The 26,617-nt window shown below is 47.0% G+C and overlaps 1 protein-coding gene across 1 annotated transcript in view; it reads left to right on the top strand.

The window, feature by feature from the left end:
* Nucleotides 1-15,825: 15,825 nt before the first annotated feature.
* TOP2B (DNA topoisomerase II beta) overlaps nt 15,826-26,617 on the top strand; it is an 83,483-nt gene continuing 72,691 nt past the window's right edge. The window contains exon 1 of the mRNA XM_077491430.1: nt 15,826-16,328. Coding sequence (XP_077347556.1) covers nt 16,233-16,328 — 96 coding nt within the window. The 5' untranslated portion in view covers nt 15,826-16,232. The remainder of the gene's footprint in view (nt 16,329-26,617) is intronic.

The raw sequence follows: 26,617 nt of genomic DNA, 5'->3' as shown, positions 1-26,617 counted from the left end.
TACTATACTGACCACTATACTACATTGCCACTATACTACACTGACCACTATATTGTCCACTACACTGACCACTATACTATACTGACCACTATACTACATTGCCACTATACTACACTGACCACTATATTGTCCACTACACTGACCACTATACCATACTGTCCACTACACTACACTGACCACTATACTGTCCACTACACTACACTGACCACTATACTACACTGACCACTATACTACACTGACCACTATACCATACTGTCCACTACACTACACTGACCACTATACTACATTGACCACTACACTACACTGACCACTATACCATACTGTCCACTACACTACAATGACCACTATAACCTACTGTCCACTACACTACACTGACCACTATACTACACTGACCACTATACTGTCCACTACACTATACTGACGACTACACTATACTGTCCACTACACTACACTGACCACTATACTGTCCACTACACTACACTGGTCACTATACTATGCTATACTGACCACTACCCTATACTGTCCACTACACTATACTGTTCACTGCACTATACTGTTCACTGCACTATACTGACCACTACACTATACTGACCACTACACTACACTGACCACAATACTGACCACTATACTTGTCCTGCATATAGCCTTCCTATACTGACATATATGGTGCCACCCCAGTCCATCCATTCCTCACCTTATTGTCCTGCATCGGTCCGGACTCCGGAGGATAGGAGGAGGAGGAGACAACGGTCCCGGCGGCTCACACTTTACAGTGCTTGTTTCCGGTGTCCCCCACACCACTCCGGCCGCCATGTTCAGTGTTTCCCATCACACTGTGATTGGGCGCATGGTGGTCATATGCGGAGGCGGGACTTCAGGAGCAACTGTGATCACGGACAGGCCAGCCCCGTGCCGCACATTACCCCCATACGCCCAATCACAGGGCGCTGGACATTAGGCAGTATTGTGACACAAAATTGCGCCCCCCTAAATCTCGAGCCTGGGGCCACGGCACCCCCCACGCTACTCCACTGGGCCCACGTGCATCCATGTGCACCATTACATAGTATCTACTAATTGATTCATTTGGTTCTGGTGTTGTGCTTCATATAAAGTCCCACCATTCCCCTTTCTCCTCTTTTTTCTATAAGATTCAGGGATGGAGACATACAAACTCTGCAGCTGTCATTGTCTCATATAAAGTTCCAACAATTTTATTAATGAATATTTTGATTATACAACTTCTGTGGGACTTTTCTTTTGTACATTTGTTATATTATGAAGCACTTTTTAATAAGTGACACATGGATTTTTTTTTTTTTTTTAAGTTAGCTATGAATTGTTTTATGGTTTATTAGTTTTGCATTCATGAGTGTGATTTAAAGAACTCCAGCTTTTCCTTCCCAAAACAGCAGATGCATTGTGTATGTAATCGAATCCCAGCCATAATATCAGTCTAAGCCCTTGTACACACGGTCGGAGATTCCGACAACCAAATCCGTCGGATTTTGTCCGAAACTGTTGTATACACACGGTCGGACAAAGTTGTCGGAAAATCCGACGTGATGACGTTATTTCGTTACGACAGGACTACGTTCAGGCTAGTAGCCAATAGCTTTGGTGTAGGAATTTGATCTGAGCATGCGTGGCACTTTGTCCGATCGGAATTCTCTACACATGTTCGGAGTATGTCCGATCGGAGCATTTTGTTGGAAAATTTTACCAACAAGTTGGAAAACTTGGTCCAGTCTGATGTAGACCACACACAGACGGAATATCCGACAAATCGGTCCGATCGGACACATTCCGTCGAAATCTCCGGCCGTGTGTACAAGGGCTATGTGTAACCTTCCTCCTTTAGCTGTATACAGCAAGTTTCTTTGCCTGTGATGTCACTCCTCCTCCTGCCTGAATTTCAAGGTTCTCTGACTTCCTGTTTCCTTCCTTTTCCAGGCCTGATACTACATGTTCCATGATCCTTTGAGCCTCTGTAGCTTCAGGGCGGTCTATGGGAGTCACTTGTAGCAGTTCTGGGAGTTGATGTGGTTGGGTCCTAGGGTTACCCAGGGTGTTTCTGGGCCTTCATGTGGTAAAAAGTGTAAATGTGTCATTATTCCTCCTATTTCATTCCTGTCTTGCCAAAGAATAATGGCTTACTGCAAGACTACAGAGGAAGGACTATGGGAATTTATCCCCCCCCTGGACACTCGCTGTTTGCCGGTCAGTCCGGATCTTACCCCATTGTGGTGGGTGGCAGGCAGCATGGTGCAGCATCTGGGCTCCAAGTCCTCTCCTCCATGGCGGCTTCCAGCTCCTCCCCTCTTCCTCCTAGATGTCCAATAGGATCGCCTGTCCTTTTAGCAAATTGGGTGACCAGTGTCAAAACCCACTTCCTGATTGGCCAAGAGGAACATCAGTGTTACAACAGCAAACAGTGACTCGCTGTTGTAACACACCTGGGTGGGCTCGGAGCACACGCTCTGTGACCCGAGCCCACCCTATATTGAAGCCTATAAGAGCTCCTGGCTCTAATTGGTGCTTCAAAAAAACAACCCTCCCCTGCATTGGAATCCATGCATCGGTGTCCTGAAAGGAAGAATAAATGGAAATAGATATGGAAAGCGCGTGGCCTGATGCATATATCCTTTAAAAAGTTTATTAAAAAGAAATAGTTTAGTAAAATTCCACATGGATAGGGGATGTGGCGATGGACGGGGGGGGGGGGGGGGGGATGGGCGCGCCCGTGCGCCCTTAATGGATGGGCCACCCCTGGTGTTTCCTTCATATGTAAATTAATCAGTTCACAGAGAGCTGGGCTATTGGAGGGCCGGATCTGAAGGGTGGGACTCTCCCTGTTCTAATTGTGATCCATTCAATCCTGCCCAGCAGCAGCACAGCTGGCTTCCAGAACAGGCTGTGTATAAAAGAGTTTCCTCCTTGAGTAATGCTGTGATCTGTGAGGTGGGACTTGGGAGGTTTGGACTCTTCCTGTAGGTGTGACTGGGTGGGATTGAATGCTAATTTGGATGTATTTAATCCCACCCACTATCAGAGCTGTGAAGGAAGTTACAATATTTGTACAGTCTAAAAGAAACAAAGGGCAGTGTTACAGATTCTTGCTGCTGCAGAAAGCGGCTGTGGAAGGGACAGAGTCTATCAGCAGGATATACAGAATTCCACATGATACAAACCAACAACTAAACCCAGAACATCAGGGATTCGAAAAACAACAGAGCAACATAGTACAGAGATTGGGATTGATCAATCCATTCAGTTCTAGAGAAAATAAAGTTGGAGATGAGCAAATGTTTCACAGTGCATTTTCAATTCCTTTTCCATAGTGCTGCTCATTGCAATATATTTAGTTTTAACACTAGGGGGTTTCACAGTACTCACTTTGGAGGTCTATATGGTATATATTTTGTTATATTCACTGTGAATCTTACTTTTTATTTTCCTGGATGCAGGGAGTATTAGTAATTTGTTTACACAGGGTTAACCATTGACAATAGCCCTAGATTTATTACTCCTACTTCAAATTTCACAGAGATACCTCACGTGTGGCACAATTTATGTTTACATACACATGCATGCCCTATGCTGCACATTTGCATTGGGTTATTTACCAGGAGTCCTTTTAACCACTAGGCGTCCACGCTACAGCCGAAAGACGGCTACAGCGCGAGCTCCAATTGCCGGGAGGACGTCCTCTTGTTTACTTCCCAAATGCGCGCCGCCGTGCCACTGTCATCAGTGCCACATATTAGTGCCATCTTTCATTAGTGCCACATCAGTGTCACGTGTCATCAGTGCCACATATTAGTGCCATCTTTCATCAGTGCCACATCAGTGTCACGTGTCATCAGTTCCACCTATTAGTGCCATCTGTCATCAGTGTCACATGTCATCAGTGCCACCTATCAGTGTCACATGCCATCTGTTATCAGTGTCATCAGTGCCATCTATCATTAGTGTCAGGTGTCATCAGGGTCATGTATTAGTGCCATCTGTCATACATGCCACATATTAGTGTCATCTGTCATCAATGCCACGTATTAGTGCCATCTGTCAGCAGTGTCACATATTAGTGCCACAAATCATTAGTGCCACATGTCAGTGCCACATCTGTCATCAGTGCCACATGTTAGTGCCATCTGTCATCAGTGTCACCTGTCATCAGTGCCACATCAGTGTCACGTGTCTTCAGTGCCACGTATCAGTGCCATCTGTTATCAGTGTCACATCAGTGTCACGTGTCATTGTCCTGGTGCTCCAGGGCCTTCAAATGTGTAATAGGTAGTCAAGAAGTTAGATGTGTAATTTATGCTCCTAGAACACGTGATGGTGCTCCCTGCATGTTGGGCCTCTCTATGTGGCCAGGCTGTGAAAAAGTCCCACATATGTGGTATCATAATACTCAGTAGGAGTAGCAGTGTTTGCGTTTTGTGTTTTGGGGTGTCATTTGTGGTATACACATGCCATGGGAGAGAAATAACCTATTACAATGACAATTTTGTGGGGAAAAAAAAATCATCATTTTGCAAGGAATTGTGGGAAAAAATGACAACATCAAAAACCTCACCATGCCTCTTACTAAATACCTTGGAATGTCTACTTTCAACAAAGGGGTCATTTGAGGGGTATTTGTACTTTTCTGGTTTGTTCGGGTCGCAAGAAATGAGATAGGCCATCAGGTGTGATCAAATTTTTATGATTTGCACCACAGCTTGTAGACTCTCTAACTTTCACAAAGACCAAATAATATCCACTAATTTGGGTTATTTTACCAAAGGTATGTAGCAGTATAAATTGTGGCCAAAATTTATGAAGAAAAATTAATAATTTGCTAAATTTTATCAGAGAAACTGTGAATTTTTTATTTATTTTTTTCAAATTTTTCGGTCTTTTTTCATTTATAGCGCAAAAAATAAAAAACCCAGAGGTGATCATATCACCAAAAGAAAGCTCTATTTGTATGAAAAAAAGGACAAAAAATGCATTTGGGTACAGTATTGCATGACTGAGTAATTGTCCTTCAAAGTGTGAGAGCACTGAAAGCTGAAAACTGGTCTGGTCACGAGGAGGGTTTAAGTGTCCAGTTGTCAAGTGGTTAAAAAAAAAAATGTATGTTATTTTTTTGTTATAGTTTTATTTTTAACACTATTTTTTTTTCGTTGTTTAACTCTACTGCTATCACAAGGGGGCTAACAAGCAAGGGAAGCAGGGGAAGGGGACAAACCCTCTTTATGGATGTCAGGGCTGGCTTAGCCCTTTCTCCTCTGGGCTGGCCACTGAGCTGTCGGCTAATTGGCAGCTCTCTTCTCTCTCCACAGTTACCAGCTGTTCCCGATGATGCTCGTCTGGCCTGTCTATTTAAAGTCTTCCAGCTCATTTCTTCATTGCCTGGTCATATCACTAGGAACCATCTCCTGCTGTTGTTTCAAGACTGGCTTGCTAACATCCCTCCTGGCTTCCATCCTGCTTGCAGTTGCTCTCCTTGGATCCCTGACGTCTGGACTGGCTGATTACCCAATCTGGTTTATGAACTTTGGACTGGCTGACTACCTGATCTGGCTACTGGACTCTGGCTTGCTTGACTACGCTTTTCCCTATTTACCTTTTTATTTTTACTAATAAACAAGTGTGATTTGATTGTACTTCTGTCTCTGTCTGTTTCATCGTTCCTGACAATGGAGCTCTCCAGTTCCCTCTCTGTGCCCTTCAGTGCAGCCAATCAAGTACAGATTGTGCTTAATTAGCTGTGTACCTCACTACAGTAGCTAGGGAATGACAGCTCTAAATCTTGAAGTAATGTAATACACATTGCTTCTGGGCTCATTAATTGCAAAGAGACATTCTCTGCTCTCTTCCTGCTTTTAAAGTTTCAGCAGTTTCCACACTTTGTTTTAACCAGGGGACTTGTAGAGTTTCAGTCAATAGTGCAGGGCTTGGTGGGAAGGGGTGGGGGTTGCGAGGTGCTAAAGCAGACTACAGAAATACAGGCACAGCGTCCTCTGTGTCCCAGCAGGATGACAAGCACAAATCACTTTCTGTGGTCAGTTTAGAACAAGAAAGAAGGGGGACTGGCAGGATCAACCAGGTATTCTAAGAAAAAGCGAAAAAGATTGGATTAAAGAATATCAGAAATATAACATGGCATAGTTAAGGAATTTTCGGTTGCTTTTGATTATGGCTGCATTCCCCTCTACTTGCACTGCCATTTTTGATAATCTAGTCCTAGACCTTCAGCACGTCGGTGAACGTGTGGCTTTACATGTACAAGCAAATGGCATGAGGATGGCACTGTGAAGAAGGTGCAGGACAGTGTATGCCTCTGAGCTGTGATCATGCACGCGCAAGAAAATAAGTCCTGCACCTTCTTTACTGCGCTGTTCTTGTGCATGGAAACCCACTTGTGTGCACATGCGCCTCTGTAAGGTCCTGCGGCCTGGCAGAGCCCTTAAACACATCTATGCATGTGTGTGCAAAGTTATTGTCACGTACAGTATCTCACAAAAGTGAGTACACCCTCACATTTTTGTAAATATTATATTCTATCTTTTCATGTGACAACACTGAAGAAATGAAACTTTGCTACAATGTAAAGTAGTGAGTGTACAGCTTGTATAACTGTAAATTTGCTGTCCCCTCAAAATAACTCAACACACAGCCATTAATGTTTAAAACGCTGGCAACAAAAGTGAGTACACCCCTAAGTGAAAATGTCCAAATTGGGCCCAATTAACCATTTTCCCTCCCCGGTGTCATGTGACTTGTTAGCCCTTGTACACATGGTCGGACATTCCGACTGAAAATGTCCGATCGTGTTGTCAGATAATCCGACTGTGTGTGGGCTCCATCGGACTGTTTCCGTCAGAATATCCGATGGACAAAGTTTTAGAGCTGGGCTATAAAACTTTCTGACAACATGATCCAATCAGTCTTTGTCTGATTGTGTGTAGAGAATTCTGATTGGACAAAGTGCCACGCATGCTCAGATCAAATTCCTAGACCAAAGCTATTGGCTATTAGCCTGAACGTAGTCCAATCGTAACAAAATAACCTCATCCCGTTACGTACGATCAGATTTTCTGCCAACTTTGTCAGACTGTGTGTATGCAACACAAGTGTCGGACAAAATCCAACAGATTTTCTTGTCGGAATGTCCGACCGTGTGTACAAGGGCTTAGTGTTACAAGGTCTCAGGTGTGAATGGGGAGCAGGTGTGTTAAATTTGGTGTTATCGCTCTCACTCTCTCATACTGGTCACTGGAAGTTCGCCTAGTGAAATTCTCCTAAACCGTACAGGTTTAGGAGATATTAATTTTACCTACAGGTAAGCCTTATTATAGGTTTACTTGTAGGTAAAAATGTAACAAAAAGGTATACAACCACTTTAAAAAATTGTATACAGTGTATGCACTTAAAGGGCTTGTAAACCTTCAAGGTTTTTCACCTTAACCACTTCAGGCCCGGAAGAATTTACCCCTTTCCTGACCAGGCCATTTTTTGCGATACAGCACTGTCTCGCTTTAACTGATAATTGCGCGGTAGTGCGACATTGTTACTCAAACAAAATGTATGTATTTTTTTTATTTTATTAATTACTGGCAGGAAAGGGGTTAACACTAGGGGCGATCAAGGGGTTAAATGTGTTCCTACACTGTGTGTTGTAACTTTGGGGATGGGACTGACTGGGGGAAGAGACCGATCAGTGTTCCTATATACTATTAACACACGATCTGTCTCCTCTCCCCTGACAGGACATGGATTTGTGTGTTTACACACACAGATCCACGTTCCTACTCTGTTACAAGCAATCGCGAGTGCCCGGCAAACATTGCAGCCATGGGGCATGCACATAGGCTCTTCGGTGACGCAGGGGACACGTGTGCCTCCGGCAGCGCATGCCCCCTATACCCCTTAAAGCGGCCGCCATACAGCTACAGCGATTCACGCAGGGGAGCCATTCTGCTGCCATCAAATGACGGCGGGCGATCAGCATGCGGTTAATGCATTCTCTGCATTAAGGTGAAAAACCTCCTCCAATGCAGCTGCCCCCCAGAGCCCCCTATTACTTACCTGAACCCAGTCTTTCCCACAACGGGGACGAGCACACCAACTCCAGCTGGTGTCTTGGGTCCTGATTGGATAGATTGATAGCAGCGCAGCCAATGGCTCCTGCTGCTGTCAATCAAATCAAATGACGTGGGAGCTGGGGGGGCGGAGCCAAGTCCTGCTGTCTGTGTCAATAGACACAGTAGCAGGACATGTGGGCATGCACACACAAGTGCACTGAGGGAGATTGCTTCTCCAATGGGGCACTCAAGAAGAGGAGGAGCCAGGAGCGCCACTGAGGGACCCCAGAAGAGGAGGATTGGGGCCACTTTTTGCAAAACCAATTGCGCAGAGGAGGTAAGTATGAAGTGTTTGTTTTTTTTAATCCACAAACCTTTACATATGCTTTAAGCACCGCCAGCCTGAAATGTACTGAGGATGGCAGGCCCATACAGACAAAGCAACGTACTGGTACATTGCTGCCTGTTTCTCTGTTTTGACAATCAACATAGGGCTCTGTACAGGGGGATCTCTCTGTTCTGTTTCTTATCCCTGCCAAGCAGGGATAAAAAAAATAGGAGTTCAATTAGTAAAAGCAGAATATAATACACACATTACACATAGATGGTAACCCCTTCCCTGCCAGTGTCATTAGTACAGTGACAGCGTATAGTATTATCACTGATCACTGTATTAGTGCCACTGATGTCAGTGGCAGTTAGGCAGTTCCCCCCAGCGTCAGTTAGTATCAGATTGTCCGCTGCACTATCACAGTCCCATTATAATTTACTGATCATTGCCATTAGTAGTATGAAAAAAAAATTCCAATATATATACCATAGTTTGTAGATGCTATAACTTTCACTTAAACCAATCAATACACACCTTTTTCCCAAAGACATGTAGCAAAATATATATATATATATATAATGTTTGGGGGTTCTAAGTAATTTTCTAGCAAAAAAAAAATGGTTTACTTTTAACTTGAAACCAACAAATGTCAGAAAAAGGTTTAGTGTTTAAGTGATTAAAATTTATTCACTTACACACAAAGTCTATTCCATTGACAAATTGTTACAATGTTTATACTTAAGTTCAATTGATAAAAAAATTTTGATTCTTGGCAGACTGCCCAGTTTTTATCTTCCTTTCTTTTGGGGGCTGTGGCTTCAGAAGAGCAGAGAGATTTACATTTTAGTCAAGATCGCGCTAAATATTCTTGACGATTAATTGTGTAGCTCTAATATATATATACACACACCACACACACACACACGCGCAATATATGTGTGCAGGGTTTTTTTTCTCAGAGAATAGATGCAGCAACTCCCTCCATCTGAGTCACCCCTTGTCTCTGCCCCCTACCCACCTCTGACCACCGCCCCTTGATGCCACCCCATACCCACCTACCAGTACTGCCTCTTTTAGAGAATACAGAACCAAGTATCGTTTTGCGGTGTCACACCGATAGCGTTACAAATAGCGCCTGCAATCCGCCCTTAAACTGCTGCTCCATTGTTTCCAGTGTGAAAGCCCTCGGTGCGCTGGCAGAACATCAGGAAAAGTCCTGCCAGCAGCTTTTTTGTAGCGTTGAAGGAGCAGTGTGTTTACTGCTCCTCCACCGCTGCTCCCCATTTAAATAAATGGGGCAGCGCTGCAATACTGCTGGCAAACCGCCGCTACTGTGGCGTATTACGGGTGGTTTTAACCCTTTCTCAGCCGCTAGCAGGGGGGTAAAAGCTCCCCACTAGCGGCCGAAATGCTCTGCAAATCCGATGGTAAAACGCCACTAAAAATAGCGGCGCTTTACCGCTGGCGCTATGGGTGGCTTGGTGTGAAAGCCGTCTAAATCATTTGAAAGGAACATGTTGATAATAAAAAGTAAAATAGATCCCCTGCAGTCAGCAACAATAGAATCCCAGCAATAGATCCCCACACAACAATAGACTCCCCCAGCAACAATAGACTCCACCCCAACAACAATAGATTCCCTGCAGCAACAGTGAACTGCCCACAACAAAATATCACACCCAGTAACAAAATATCCACCCAAGCAACATTAGTACCCCCCAGCAGTAACAACAGATATCACAGCAGCCAGCATCAATAGATCCTCCAGCGGCCAGTAAAAATAGACTCCTCCCTCAACAGTAGATCCCTTCCAGCACCATAAGACCCCCCAGCAACAATAGATTCCCCATAAGCAAAAATAGACTCCTCCCTCAACAGTAGATCCCTTCCAGCACCATAAGACCCCCCAGCAACAATAGATTCCCCATAAGCAAAAATATACCCCCACACAAAATCAGATCCCCACCAGTGACAATAGATCCCCCATCAGCAAAAATATACTCTCACACAAAATCAGATCCCCACCAGTGACAAAAGATCCCCCAGCAGCCAACATAAAGAGACCCTGCAGCACACCCCATGCCCCATACATACATTCAGTGCTGGAGGTGCCGGAACTGCGTTCTCCCGCGTTCCCACTGAAAAAAAGCCCTGTATGTGTGTATATACAGTATATATACAATTGTGGTAGAGGGAGAGCAGGGGCTAGAGCTAGGTACACCTAAATTATCTTTCGGGGTGAAGGTCCACTTTAGAGACCAATAACTCAAAATTGTATTTTAAGGTAACAAACACTTTAACACTTTGAGGATACACCTAGGTTTACTTATATGAGGACACTGCGCATGTGTCACCCCAAAAACCTTTATGGAGGTACACAGAGGGTACTGTATGTAATACGTCCAGTTCTTCAGCCTCACAAACTCTCTCCCTCTGCACTTGCCAGCAATTCTCAGCTTTCAAAATGACAGTTGGGAGCTACAATTTAAATACTTCTGTAGAAGTTGCAACTGTCAATAAATGGATCATCCAACACACACAGTGTTTATAAAAAAAAGATACAAACAGAGTCTTTAAAAATAGAGAGATACAAAGTAACATTTTTCTTTTCTATTCATTTGGTTCCATTCATCTACTTGTCACAGCAATGAGTTTAGATCTGCATATGATGTCAGTTCAAGCTAAACTAAGAAAACTGCAAACAGGCATACTGTTTATTGTAGAAGAGAAAACAGAACGTTTATTTGGCTATACAATACACTGAGCTGCACAGTTCAGTTTACATCCACAGAAAGTACGTATGTGTCGGGGTGACTGTACTCCTGCTCAGGTGTGGGGGAGACGTCACCCCGTGGTGGCCAATCAAGATGGCCGAAAAACCAGCACCAGGAAGGAACCTGGGAAAAGATGCTGGTGTCAGTGAGGGACCGCACTTGTGTCGAACTGATGGAACAGAGGTAAGTGTTTTTGAGTTAAAGTGGAACCTTAGTCAGAAAATGAAGTCCTAGATGACTTCAAGTTTACCCCTTTTGCAGGTATAGCTATGTAAAACATTAAAAAATACCTGGCGATACTGTTTATCCACTTCCCACCCAGCCACTGCTTATGTACGGCCGGGTGGGCGCTCTCTCCTTCTGAGTGGACATTCAGGAACGTCCCTCAGAAGGAAGGGGATCGCGCATGCGGGCCCGTGCAGCGGCGCGATCCTGATGCCCTCCTGTCATCCGGACAGGGCGCATGTCAGATCGGCAGGAGGGCTCTGTGATTGGCCCTCCTGATCACATGACAGCCGTGTCCAATCACAGCCATCTTGTGATGTAAACAGAGAGCCGGTTACTAGATGATCGGCTCTCCGCTCCTCACACGGAAGTTGTCGGTGAGGAGAGGAGAGCAGATCTCTGCAGCCGGCTGGTGATCAGTGAGTATGAGCTGTTTTTTACAGCTTTTTACTAACTGATCACCAACCTAGAGTCCCCACAATGTAAAACACACAGTGAACACAAAGTAAACACAAAGTAAACACACATGTCCCCAAAACACATGTCCCCACATAGTAATGATCCCCAAAACACATGTCCCCACATAATAATGATCACCAAAACACATGTCCCCACATAGTAATGAGCCCCAAAACACATGTCCCCACATAGTAATGATCACCAAAACACATGTCCCCACATAGTAATGATCACCAAAACACATGTCCCCACATAGTAATGATCACCAAAACACATATCACCACATAGTAATGATCCCCAAAACACATATCACCACATAGTAATGATCCCCAAAACACATGTCCCCACATAGTAATGATCCCCAAAACACGTCCCCCACATATATAATAGTAAAATCACATGTCCCAATGATCATTTGCACACATATGTCTGTGATCACCTGCGCACATCTGTACATGATCATTTGCGTACATGTCTGCGATCACACAAACCAATTATTATACATTTAACAGGATTTATTATTTTTTTTACCAAAAACATGTAGCAGAATAAATTTTGGCTTAAATTTATGACAAAATTAGATTTTATTGGATTTCTTTTAAAATAGAATATAGAAAATATAGTTTTTTTTTCCAAATTTCCACTTTTTTTCCGCTTATATTGCAAAAAATAAAAAACAGAGTTGTGAATAAATACCCCCAAAACAAAGCTCTATTTGTGCGAACAAAATGATAAAAATTTCATTTGGGTACAGTGTAGCATGTCATTGAAAGTGTGAGAACGCTGAAAGCTGAAAATTGGTCTGGGAAGGAAGGGGGCGAAAGTGTATTGAGGTGGTTAAAATCCAGCAATACATTGTCTCTTCCCGCTCTGCACATGCTCAGTTGCTCTCCATTTTTAGGCCCTGCTGAGTGTGTATAGAACAATCTGCTGACAGCCTTAAAGAGGAATAAAACCCTCCTATCCTTTACAGCCAAGGAAGCTGCCTTTGTTTGATCTGTAATTGCCATGGTCAGTAGTGTATTTAGGTTTTGTGCTGCCCTAGGCATGACTAAACTTGTGCACCCCTCAATTTAAATATGACCCACCCCTTCCTGTCAAGGCCACACCCCTTGCTGTTTAAGACCCACCCTGAAATTTTCGAGTGGGAATTTACTCAATTTGCATAGATTTCCTCTCACTTCCTGTTTTGCTATGGGGCAGGAAGTGAAGGAGGAAAATCTCTGCAATGGGAGACAGGGATGGTAAAAAATAAACTGACAGGGGCTATAACCCTCCCTTACTCTATTCAAAATGAAAAAAACAAAGTGTTGCCTATAGTTCTACTTTAAGCACAAATTTCTGATAATTTTATGGGACTAAGAAGATATAACCATGTGAATGGTGAGCAGAAAACATAGCACAGTGAGTAAGGTTTGAGGTCCGGGACGATACCACAGTCAAAATTATAACCAACGCGCCCCCCCCCCACCCCACCCACACACACACACACAGTTGTGGAATGCCAGGTGCCCGCAGTATGGGCGCTTTATGGGGGCGCTAGACTAATTTGCCGCTCAGCCCAGTCCACCCCATAAGACTGGCTGGCGGGGACTCTTTCCGTGCTGCCCCCCCTGCAAAGTGTTGCTCTAGGCCTCACCCTCATTGGTCTTAGCCAGAATACAGCGGCGGCCATGGTGCTGCAGATGTGATCAGTTATGACACCAGTCATTTGATGGTTTGAAAATCAGAGCCACTAGAGCCTGATCTGCTGACAGCCTAAATATTTGCTGCTGCTCAGGGGCTCTGGGCTTCAGCAAAATGGCAGCCTCCAGTGAGAAGAGACGAGCCATGCTGGAGGCAATTTACAGCACACACTAATTTTGATAGCATACTTATTCATGTGGAATGTATGTTCCTTGCTAAAGAACATTATTTTTGACCAAGTTGTTCTGGGTCAAGTTCTGCTTTAAAGGTACTTACTGTACAATTACAGGTACTTATATAGCAACCTGACAACTAAATAAAGCTAACCATACAATCTGATTGTACAGTCTTATTTAGATCTACCAACAACTAAAACCGGTGCTCTGATTAGCGAACCCGTCAGATAATGTAATAGAAGTGACATTCCATCAGCTGGGTATGCGTTCCACCACTACTAGGTTTTCTAATCTGACAAAACACCTGCAGTCAGAAGGCGGCAGCGGACATTTTACTACACCCAACCTACGTCTTGAATTTCAGAGTAATTTTAGCAATAAAGTTAGCGTATATAAATAAATATAATATATTAACATATGTGATGCTGTTTGGATATTTAATTTTGAAAGGCTAAAGGTTTAGCGCTGAGCAGTCTGAGGTTGTTCCAACATGGCTTCCGTCACCTGCCTACTGCTGGCGCCCAGCTTCTTTCAAATGTAACGTCAAAACAGCATCACAGATGTCAACATACTATATTTATTTATATACGCTCACTTTATTGCTAAAATCACTCTGAAATTCAAGACGTAGCTGGGTGTAGTTAAATGGCCGCTGCCGCTTTCTGACTGCAGGTGTTCCGTCAGATTAGCAAACCTGGTAGCGGTGGAAACGCATTTGTGGCTGACGCAATGTCACTTTCCCTTTCATTATCTGACGGGTACATGGATTGAAAGTCACCCGGTTCAGCAGGGACCAGTTTAATCTCGATTCATGTGTGGCCGCTGTGATTGAACAGAAGTTGATCTATTAGACAACTTTTATTCAAGTGCCCTGCTGGTATTTTTTCTCTTGATTGGCACAGCAGGCTATAGACTGCAGCACTGATCTGTGTATTGTGTGGTGGGGAAGTCTCCCAATAGCACAGCGGGGTGGATTCCCCCATCTGCATGGGGTTTGTGGATGGCGGAAGCGGGTCTGGTTGAATGAGAAAAGAAAACCGGACCCATGTATGGTCACTCTAAAGCAGACCTTCAGTCATTTTTTTCATCTTTCCATCTATTAAATCCTCTGTCCTTGTTGTTTTAACTTTGGATAGTAAAACATTTTTTTTTCTGCCAGTAAACCAGTAAATTCCTTATCCAGCTCACTTCCTCTTTCTTGTTAGGTCATTAGCCTATGCCAGTGATGGTGAACCTTGGCACCCCAGATGTTTGGGAAACTACATTTCCCATTATGCTTATGCACTCTGTAGTGTAGGTGAGCATCATGGGAAATGTAGTTCCAAAACATCTGCGATGCCAAGGTTCGCCATCACTGGCCTAGGCTTATGGTATCATGCACAGCTCTCCTAGTCACTCTCCTGAGAGTTTCCCAGGAAGGGGGGGGTGAGTCCTAAGAGGGCAAATGAGAGCTGCAGGGCTGCAGCACTGGAGGTGTGTAAATCCAGGAAGTGAACAGGCAACAGCTTCAGCTGCCCATAGTTAAAATGGCGGCAGCCAGACTTAGTGGAGGGAGATTTGTGCAGCATATTTGGCAAGTACAGAATCACAGTATATATAAAATAATATGTAAAGTGGTCGGAGGGAAGCTTCAGAATGGCAAAGATGTTTTATTACAAATGATGTGAAAAGACTGCAGATTCCTCTTTAAGTAATGGAAACAGCGGCTTATTGGGATGCACATTGATTGGATGGTTTAGGTTGAGATTGCATGGTGTATATCCGGCTTTCCAATGCAGGCTGAAGAAAGGGGCTCCAGCCTGATCGGATTTCTCTGATTATCTCCATGTAGAGATTTCCTTTCTATTTATAGATGGAATGCTCAGGCTATGTGTTCATCATTGCAGGACCAGGTCTGGGAAAGGTTGTAGAAGGGACACCCCCCGTTGCTCTGCTACCCATGTTGCCCGCAGTGCTCCCTCTATTGTCCCCGCTGTCCTCCTGCTCTGTTATGGCACTTGCACTCCTCTACCCCCCGCCGTGACGTCACCGCACAGCCCCGCCCCTTCTCTTACAGTACGGCGCTTGGCTCTGCCCAGCGAGGCGGTGACGTCAGGCGGAGGGCCGCACGCCATTGGTGGCTCGGCGTTCCCGGGCCCCCCGTGTGTAAGTGCGGAGAGCGGAAGCGGCGCTGTGTATTGTCTGCGGGAGGAAGAGGAGGGGGAACCGGGGGGTCAGCTCCGCACACCGAGGCTCTACACAGGCGGCTTGCGTCATTCATGCGACCCCTCCACATGACGAGCCCCCGCCAGCCGTACTCAGCCGGCCTGCCCTAGCACGGCCTCTTTTATCCTTATTTATTAGACCGTCCTACGGAGCGGCGGCGGCCGAGCACACCGCGGTGAGGAGAAAGGAAGGCCCCGGTGTCCTCTCATCTCCGGGCGAGGAGCCCGCACAATACAAGCTTGTCTTCTCTCTCCTTCATTAATATCCGCCTTCACTGCAATTGTCTGCCGGGAGGAAGATGTCCAAATCCAGCGGAGGAGGAGGCGGCGGCGGCGGTGGTGGAGGAGGAGGAGGCGGCGGCGGCGGAGGGGGGAGCGGAGGACTAACCTGGGTGGTAAGTGTTGCAGGCCTGGGCTCCGGGGGGGATGGGGGATGCCCGATGGTGGAGGGGGGTGCCAGGGCTCCATCTTGTGGTGGGAAGAGGGAATGCATCATCAGATGTCTGCATGGGGTATTCCTCATCACCAGCCTAGAACAATGGAGGGATCTCCTCCGTTCTGCTGCTTGTGTTTGGGGTCAGGGGGCTGGAGGCCTGTGTGGCATTATAGTGACTGTAAAGGCCTTGGGGTATTATATATATCTACTGTGTGCAACGATCTTACACAGTGGTCCCTTACCTCCTCTACTGGAGACCCCCCCACCTGTGCTCTCTGCTCCTCCTCGCTGCGGGTGCATCCTCAGTAAACTGTATGCTGAGGTGGAGCACGCCTGATCTGGTCTGTGTGCGTACATAGACGCACACAGCGCTGTAAGCTCCCTCCCCACAGCAGTAAGAGCCAATGGCTGCCTCTGTCTGCTTTGAGAGAAGGAGTGCAGGGCTGCAGTCGGGGACAGCATTGGATTGTGAGAGGACTAGGTGTTTACGGATGGGGGGGGGGAGAATGTAAACACTTAAGTCCTCTCAATTTACAAATACTGTAGCTGCTGACTTTTAAAGTGGTTGTAAACATTTACAAACCACTTTGACCTACAGGTAAGCCTAGATTAAGGCTTACCTGTAGGTCCAAGAAATATCTCCTAAACCTACACGGCTTAGGAGATATTTACTAAAATCTATCGCCGTTGGCGGCATGCTGCTGCTAACGGCACTGTGCCGTTAGTGGCGGCTCCGTGCGCATGCGGAGGAGTTAAGTCATCACTGCTCCGGCTCTGTGAGTGGCCGGAGCAGCGATACCCGGAAGAAGATGGCCGCTCCGTGCTACAGGGGACAGCAGTGACATCGCTGGCTCCTGTGTCAGGTAAGTGACACTTAATGGGCTACTATGTGATGCATAGTAGCCCATTATGCTTTACCCTTGCAGGGAGGCAGAGGAACTAAACCCATCAGGGTTTACTTCCTCTTTAATATTGGAGCACTAACCTGTCCAGCAATCCATTTTTCAGTCAGGTGCTGGTCCCTCCATCTTGACTAAGGGAAAGTGAAGCCTTGTGGCTTCACTGCTGGCTTCTACTGCGCTTTGCGAATGGGGGGGGGTGACTTTTCAACTCAAATTGAGCCAGAAGTGGGAGCAGATACCTATCAAAAACCAGGTAACCCCTGTCTCTCAAAAGTGGCAAATGTGACAACCCGGGGGTTGGGTTGGGGGGGGGTTGCAGACAAGCAGAGCTTTTCCTTTTGGATTGCTCCGCTTTATTGCAGAGGATGCATTAAGGTATAAAGAAGACACTTAGATTTAGAAACAGTTAAAGTGATTTAAAGGCTTGCTTAAAAAAATAACATGTTATACAGGCGGTCCCTGGGTTACAAGCATCTGATTTACCAACAGAGGGAGACAACAGGAAGTGAGAGGGAATCTACCCCCTAGGAAGGGAAAATCGCTCCTATAAGAGTTATGGTGGGAAAAGGTGTACTTCAAAATCCATTTGTCATTGGTACAGAAAGTGAGGTGAAATCTTCTGAGCAGGGCCACAGAAAGCAAAACAAATGTTACAGGGATGATATCCTTTCCCTGTGCTATCCAAAAAATGTAAAAAATAATTTGTTTGGGCTGGAGCTACACTTAAGGCCCCTTTCATGATCCGCTTGCTCGGCGGGGATCGCTCCGTTGTCCCCGCTGAGCCGGCGGCGGACAGGGCGGTCTCCGCACACTGTGCAGAAACCGCCCTGTCAGCTCTCCGCTCTCCTCTATGGGGGATAGGATGAACACGGACCGTCTGTCCGTGTTCATCAGATCCGCTCTGCAGACGGATAGAAAAATAGGATTTTCCTCCGTCTGCAGAATCGAACAGTAGCGGAGGCGGACAATATCGGGTGTCTGCGGATGTTCATGCATGTATGTCCGTATTTCATCCGCAAACGGATGGATGAAATACGGACATACTGTCCGCATGTGTGAAAGGGGCCTAAAAAATGTACCTGTTCCAACTTACAAACAAATTAGACTTGAGAACACACCCTATCTTGTTTATAACCCAGGGACCGTCTGTACTTGCCTCCCCTGTGTAGTTGGTTTTGCACAGAGCAGCTGGAATCCTCCTCTTCTCGGGTCCCCTTTTGCTGCTCCTGGCTCCTCCCTTCTATCAAGTGCCCCCTCAGCCAGCAGCTCTTTATAGGGGCATCCAAGCCGAGTCGGAGCTCCATGTATCCATTCAGACACGGAGCCTTAACCTGGCCCTGCCCTCTCTCCCCTGATCGATTGACTTTGACAGTCGCTGGAGCCAATGGCACCTCTGCTGTGTGTTTTAGCTGATCAGGAGGAGTGTCTTGGATGGCTTAGACTCTCGTGGACATCGCTGGAAAGAGATTGGGCTCAGGGTAAGTAATTGGGGGGGGGGGGGTTCTCTGGGGAGGCTGCTAAACACAGATTTTTTTTTTTATCTTAAGGCTGCTTTCACACTGGGGCGGTATTCAGGCGTTACAGCGCTAAAAATAGCGCCTGAAAAAAACCGGCCCCTTTCACTCCAGTGTGAAAGCCGGCGCTTTGCGGGCGGGTTTAACCCTTTTTCGGCCGCTAGCGGGGCTTAAAACCACCCCGCTAGCGCCCGTAGACCGCCGCTAAAACGACGGTAAAGCGCCGCTAAAAATAGCGGCGCTTTACCGCCGACGCCGCTCCCGCCCCAGTGTGAAAGCAGCCTAATGCATTAAGATTAAAAAAACCTGCATTTACAACTCCTTTAAATGCTCAGCTCTGTGATCTAAAATATTGTAAAAATCTATTGCCTAGCCCCTTTGAGAACTTGTGCTCCTCTATGACAGTGGTGGTCAACTTTCTTGACATGTGGGGCCTTAAGTGCGGCCCTCGACATTAAAGGGCCACCCATAAAACTGAGTATTCAGTGTCTGAGACAAGACAAAAAATGTAGAAAGTGCTACAGAGTATAGTCAAAGACTGCCGGCATGATATGGAAAATGGGCAAAGACTCTAGATACGATGCAGGCTATGGTCAGAGACTGTGGGCACGATGCAGGCGATGGTCAGAGATTACAGATCTGGTTCACGGGTTGGTTAGATGCTGTAGTAGTTGGAGACTGAGGACATCCTTCAGGAGACAGTCATAGACTGGAGACATATTACACGAGACCACTAGAAATCACCGCTCGAGCAGGGGAATAGGGAAACGCACATTAGTGTCTGCAAGGAACCCCAGAGGCCACAAGGCGCCAAGGCTGTATGGAATTGTCCCTTGATTACACTAACCCATGGTTCAGTACCAGTCCTCTTCCAGGTTCATTGACGCTATCTCGCTTCTTATGAGCCCAGGCTGTCATGACACAGTCCCTTGAAATGGGGGGGGGGGGGGGGGGGGTCAATTTAATTCCAGCCCGGGCCTACAGAACTAGCACACAAGAGTGCGTGAGCACCATTCTGTGCAGGACCATCAACACTAGAGGTGAAGAGGTAGGAGCCAGGACCTCCCGTAGAGGGGTTTTCAGTATGTAGAAAGTGATTCCGCAAGGGGTGTTGGGGTATAAGGGGCAGTCTGGGGTTGGGCTGTAAGCTTGCCACAGGTATCCATAGATGTCTGTTGGATCCTAAAGATGGGCCTGTCCACTGAATGATCACCAAGTCCCCAGTAGCAGCACTGCTTTTTACCTTCTGAACAATGAAAAGGAGCTTGCAGTGTTTTGGAAAACATAACTGTCTAATAGGAAAATCAATGCAAATTTTTTGGTGTTGGCCATCGCCTTCGCTACCCCGATCCATGTCTGCTGGTGATGCTCAATTCGGTTCCATTAGGCAGTACAATGGGCCAAATTACAAGGTCCTTGCTGTTCAGGTGTAAAGGTTTCCTATCACGTTTGGCCAATTATTCAGTCACACATGCTGCTGGAGTACATATAAGATGTATCCTAATTACTTCTGTCATTATCTCCAGAGACATTAGACATTCACATGCTCCTTGTGGTAACATACTATATGTGCGTTGCAATGCCATTTCTTTTGAATAGCAGAAAAACCCACCTGCTCTGCAATGCACCATAGCATACGGTGTGCTGCAAAAAATGTAGAAAGTGCTACATTTTCATTGAGGTAAAGTTCCGCTCCTGTATTTTGAATAGAATGCCTAACACCGTGCATGAAAATGCATGTACAGCAGCACAGTGTGGTACAGTGTGAAGGGGCCCTAATAGCCCACGGTACTGACAGCCAGAAAACCTGCAGAAACACACACTTGTCAGGCACAATGCACTTAAAGCAGACCTTCAGTCATTTTTTCATCTTTCCATCTATTAAATCTTCTGCCCTTGTTTTAACTTCGAAGAGTAAAACATTTTTTATTCTGCCAGTAAATACCCTATACAGCCCACTTCCACTTTCTTGTCTGGTCAGTAGCCTAGGCTAATGACATCATATATAGCTCTTTCTTATGCTTGAGAGTTTGCCAGCAAGGGAGGGGTGGGATCAGGAGAGTGGAGGAGGGATGAGTCATAGGAGAGCCAAGGAGAGCTGCAGGGCTTGAGGAGTTGGATGAGGGTGGAGATAATCTGGAGACTGCAGAGATCATTTTGTATTTGAGAGAGGAGAAGAGATGTGCAGGCAAGTAGTGGTGTGAGTCTGTCTATGTGCACACCTGTGTAAATCCAGGAAGTGAACAGGCAGCAGCTTCAGCTGCCCACAGCTTAAAAGGCTGCAGCCAGACTTGGTGGAAGGAGATTTCTGCAGCATATTTGGCAAGTAGGGAAATGCAGTACAGTGAATCCCTTACATACATTCTACTTGCGTACTTTCACAGATACAAACATGTCCAATCCTGTAAAGCTTGGTACACACTTTCTTCTTTTTCATTCAACCCAGCAGGCTGACAGATTGCCATACCAACACAAGCAATGTTGGTGCAGCGATCTCCAGTCCTGTGCGTTGACCAGTAAAATGGACTTTCCCGGTGCCTCCTTGGCAGCATACTGAACACACATGTATGCTGCCATGGATAGACATCAGGAAAAGAAAATGACGGTACATATGATAAAATGTTGGGGTTTCTTGCCTTGCTTCCACAGTCTTCTTCCGTATTCTAAACCAGCCCCCACAGCCTCTTTTTTTTTTTTCTTTAGGTCACTCCACCATTTGTAGGCCTTCCGACATCCTCCTGTACGATGGGGTGTCAATAGCCCTCCATTGTACATGAAGATTCTGAGGGATCACCCACAAACTGGAGCATCAGGAAGAGGATAAGGGCACCGGTGTTGTAAAAAAAAAACCTCGACTTTGTTACTTCCGGTGTGGCTACGTCAGTAAACAGCTGTTTGCGCGGCTTTACCGTGCATGCGCATCTTTACAGCGCATGCGTGTCTTCAACTCAGTTTTACTGGGGAAGTGAGGTAAGGGAGGATTTTTCTATTCCCTAGAAATCAGCTTATATTTGTACAAAAACGTACAGAACATTTATAAAAAAACAGCGGTGTGCTTCTTTGAAACTCTGAGACGAGCAAAGCCACGTTCATTCTGAAGTATGTGACAATGTGCGTTGCGGGTCTGTTGGAGGCGCTTGGATGAGCGGTTACATGTGAACAGCAGCAGCTCTGGACATTGACTGCCTCTGCTGACAGCTGCTGTTGGTCACACAGTGCGTGCATGTACCATTTACAACTGCTGGCAGTCTCTGCTATTCGTCCTTGTGAACGTAGCCTTACTTTTGGCTTAATTAAATCTTCCAGACTATAGTGAGTACAAGGATTTGCTAGTGCCTGATATTACTGGCTTTTTTAAGGACCCATTTTATGCCAAAAACTTTTGGATGAAGCAGGGAATGGTTAGTAAATCTGAGATTTTTTTTATTGCCCTCTGTGCCACTATTTTGGGAGCTTTTCCACCTTCTGTCAGAATAGAAAGTGATGGGAATTTGCTGCAACTGGGACACAGAAGCACATTTTTAATAGTCGATCCCTTGGCAGAAGCAGTTACATTTAATTCCCTCCAGGGTTCTCTAGAAATGTTCCATTGTATCTCTGCTTACTAAGATGTATTTATTATCTCCAATGATCGGCTCCATTTACTGGGCATAATGCAGTGTTTTCTCAGTGTATGAATGAACCTAACTTTACTGTTGCCCAGCTGGTTAGTTCTCGCAGAAGAAATGCACATGCATAGCTATTTGTCCAGCAAAACTGCAAATGTTTACACCCATTTTATTATCTGTGTCTGGGAGGTCTCACAGTTGCATTTTGAGACTTGCTAAATACAAGAGCAGTTCTTTTCTCACTGCGGGAATAAAAGGCTGTATATTGTATGTAGCTGAGGCCGCATATACAATTTTATACAGCACACAAGCTTTGCTTGGGCCAGCTTAGCCCAAATTAATTAGACCGCAAACCTGGACAGTAAATCTGTGTTACCTTTCCAGTGTTTGTACCAGAATCTTTCATTTTAATGTGATTCGTGCTGTGTAATTTTAGTGTGATTTAGTGTAAATTGTAGAAGAAATTATTTTGATTGCAGGGGAGAAAGGAGATGAGGAAATTTTGAGGAGGAGCCTAGCATGATGTCCTGAGATTGGGAAATGGGCGGGGGAGGTGAGAGAGGAAGTTAGGGATGCTTGGACCTTCAGTACTTTGTTACTGACCCATAACAAGTCTGGACATCTTGACAGTTTTTGCTTTGTTCTGACTTTAATTGCCACGTGCTTGTTCTAGGTTAGTGAGACAGAACATATTGACACTAAAAACAACCAGACATCTATACTTTTTTTTTCTTCTAAATCTAAGCAATAGCATCTTCCATGTTTTTTTTTCTTATTATAATTTTCACTTTTGTTAAAGTGGATGTAAATCTTTATTTTAATTTTATTAATGAAGACTTGTAGAGGTTGCCGCGCGGGCGGGCTCTCTGTACACCTGCCGCGCGGGCGGGCTCTCTGTACACCTGCCGCGCGGGCGGGCTCTCTGTACACCTGCCGCGCGGGCGGGCTCTCTGTACACCTGCCGCGCGGGCGGGCTCTCTGTACACCTGCCGCGCGGGCGGGCTCTCTGTACACCTGCCGCGCGGGCGGGCTCTCTGTACACCTGCCGCGCGGGCGGGCTCTCTGTACACCTGCCGCGCGGGCGGGCTCTCTGTACACCTGCCGCGCGGGCGGGCTCTCTGTACACCTGCCGCGCGGGCGGGCTCTCTGTACACCTGCCGCGCGGGCGGGCTCTCTGTACACCTGCCGCGCGGGCGGGCTCTCTGTACACCTGCCGCGCGGGCGGGCTCTCTGTACACCTGCCGCGCGGGCGGGCTCTCTGTACACCTGCCGCGCGGGCGGGCTCTCTGTACACCTGCCGCGCGGGCGGGCTCTCTGTACACCTGCCGCGCGGGCGGGCTCTCTGTACACCTGCCGCGCGGGCGGGCTCTCTGTACACCTGCCGCGCGGGCGGGCTCTCTGTACACCTGCCGCGCGGGCGGGCTCTCTGTACACCTGCCGCGCGGGCGGGCTCTCTGTACACCTGCCGCGCGGGCGGGCTCTCTGTACACCTGCCGCGCGGGCGGGCTCTCTGTACACCTGCCGCGCGGGCGGGCTCTCTGTACACCTGCCGCGCGGGCGGGCTCTCTGTACACCTGCCGCGCGGGCGGGCTCTCTGTACACCTGCCGCGCGGGCGGGCTCTCTGTACACCTGCCGCGCGGGCGGGCTCTCTGTACACCTGCCGCGCGGGCGGGCTCTCTGTACACCTGCCGCGCGGGCGGGCTCTCTGTACACCTGCCGCGCGGGCGGGCTCTCTGTACACCTGCCGCGCGGGCGGGCTCTCTGTACACCTGCCGCGCGGGCGGGCTCTCTGTACACCTGCCGCGCGGGCGGGCTCTCTGTACACCTGCCGCGCGGGCGGGCTCTCTGTACACCTGCCGCGCGGGCGGGCTCTCTGTACACCTGCCGCGCGGGCGGGCTCTCTGTACACCTGCCGCGCGGGCGGGCTCTCTGTACACCTGCCGCGCGGGCGGGCTCTCTGTACACCTGCCGCGCGGGCGGGCTCTCTGTACACCTGCCGCGCGGGCGGGCTCTCTGTACACCTGCCGCGCGGGCGGGCTCTCTGTACACCTGCCGCGCGGGCGGGCTCTCTGTACACCTGCCGCGCGGGCGGGCTCTCTGTACACCTGCCGCGCGGGCGGGCTCTCTGTACACCTGCCGCGCGGGCGGGCTCTCTGTACACCTGCCGCGCGGGCGGGCTCTCTGTACACCTGCCGCGCGGGCGGGCTCTCTGTACACCTGCCGCGCGGGCGGGCTCTCTGTACACCTGCCGCGCGGGCGGGCTCTCTGTACACCTGCCGCGCGGGCGGGCTCTCTGTACACCTGCCGCGCGGGCGGGCTCTCTGTACACCTGCCGCGCGGGCGGGCTCTCTGTACGCCATTGAGGAATATATTTAAACCAAAGTTGTGTCCAGAGTTCAGCTTTAGGAGTCCACACCATATTTACACTGGATACTTGATAAATTCTGTCTCCATCGGCTCACTAAATGCATGCCCAAAGACCCACTTTCATTGTTGTGTCTTGTAAAAATGAGAGCATTGGCAACTCGATGTATGTTTAAACATGACTGAACAATCTTTTGGTGTACTTTTTTAAATCTTACTGGCTGAGGTACATAGAATGATGATGACTGTAGAATAGCAAAGGATTTTGGGATGGATGGCACTAGAGCTGCATGATTCTGGCCAAAATGAGAATCACAATTTTTTTTTTTTGCTTAGAATAAAAATCACGATTTTAGCGGTGTAACATTTTTCACATTATACAAAAAAAATGGGCTAACTTTAATGCATTATTAAAAAGCTAAACAGTAAAGTGTTTTTTCCCCAAAAAATTGCATTTGAGGGACTGCAGGGCAGTTACAGTGTGACATAAAATATTGCAACAACCGCCATTTTATTCTCTATGGTCTCTGTTAAATTTTTTTTTATGTTTGGGGGTTCCAAGTAATTTTCTAGCAAAAAATACAGATTTTAACTTGTAAGCAACAAGTGTCAGAGAAAGGAGAGACCCCTTTCACACTGTGCTTTTCAGGCATTTTTAGCTCTAAAAATATCACCTCTTAAGCCCACCCCAGTGTGAAAGCCCTTGTACTCCATATCCCTGAAGCGGAACGGAAAGAAAATAAAAGTCCTGCAAGCAGCAGCTTTAGGGCGGTGCAGGAGCGGTGTGTACACCACTCCCAAAACTCCTTACTCATTGAAATGAACGGGCAGCACTGCCGAAGTGCAGCAACATGGGCGCTATTGACACCTTAGCCACTAGCACTGGTTAAAAGCGCCCCGCTAGTGGCCAAAAAGCGTTGTGATAACAGCAGTAAAGCTGTTTACTGCTAACGCCTGCACCCACCCAGTGTGAAAGGGGTCTTAGTCTTTTAATGATTAAACTGACCTCATTTACAGACTAAAGTAAATCCCTTTGATCTAAAAACTATGTGTTACAATGTTTTGTTTTATCTCCACCTAAGATGTTGTGATAAAGTTGGCAGGCTGCCTTATTTTTATTTTTTAATTTTTTTTACAGCGTTCAGCAGTGAGCAAAGAACTCTCTGCACTGAATCTGGAAAATGCTGTGTTAAGATTGAGTGGGGTAGAATTGAGATCTCCATTCTTTAATGATTAATGGTGCAGCTCTAGATAGAATTGCAATATAACAAACATGTTATACTTACATGCTCTGAGCAGTTGGTTTTTTTCTGCTCCTGCCCTCCCCCCCCCCCCTATTGAGTGTCCCCTCAGCCAGCAGCTTGCTATGGGGGCATTTGAGCAGAGTCACAGCTGTGTATCCATTCAGACACGGATCCCCTTGCTTGTTAGCAAAACAATTCTCTAAAGTGGAGTTCTGCCCAAAAATTGAACTTCCTCTGTCAGGATTCCTCCCCTTCTCCAGTGGCACATTTTGGGGGGGGGGGGGATCCAGATACCTGTCTAATACAGGTATTTGCTCCCACTTTCGGTGAAAGATCACTGCAGGATCCGCAGTGATCTATGCCATGTCCCCCCCGCTGTCTTCTGTGAGACACACAGGTCCCAGAAGACAGCAGGGACCACTCAGAACACGCAGTGCGACTCGTGCATGTGCAGTAGGGGAACCAGGCTGTGAAGCTGCAAGGATTCACTTCCTGATTCCCTTACTAGCAATGCCAGCACCTGGAGCCGATGGAACAGATCGGCTTTGGGTAAGGACACCGTGGGCGCCCTGAACAGGTAAATGTCCTCCTTTTTAAAAGTCATCAGCTGCAGTA

The sequence above is a fragment of the Lithobates pipiens genome, unplaced genomic scaffold (genome assembly GCF_037356315.1).
Source record: "Lithobates pipiens isolate NorthernLeopardFrog02 unplaced genomic scaffold, aLitPip1_a1.2 Scaffold_19, whole genome shotgun sequence".
Taxonomy (NCBI): Eukaryota; Metazoa; Chordata; class Amphibia; order Anura; family Ranidae; genus Lithobates; species Lithobates pipiens.
This window is presented reverse-complemented; position numbering and strand designations above follow the sequence as displayed.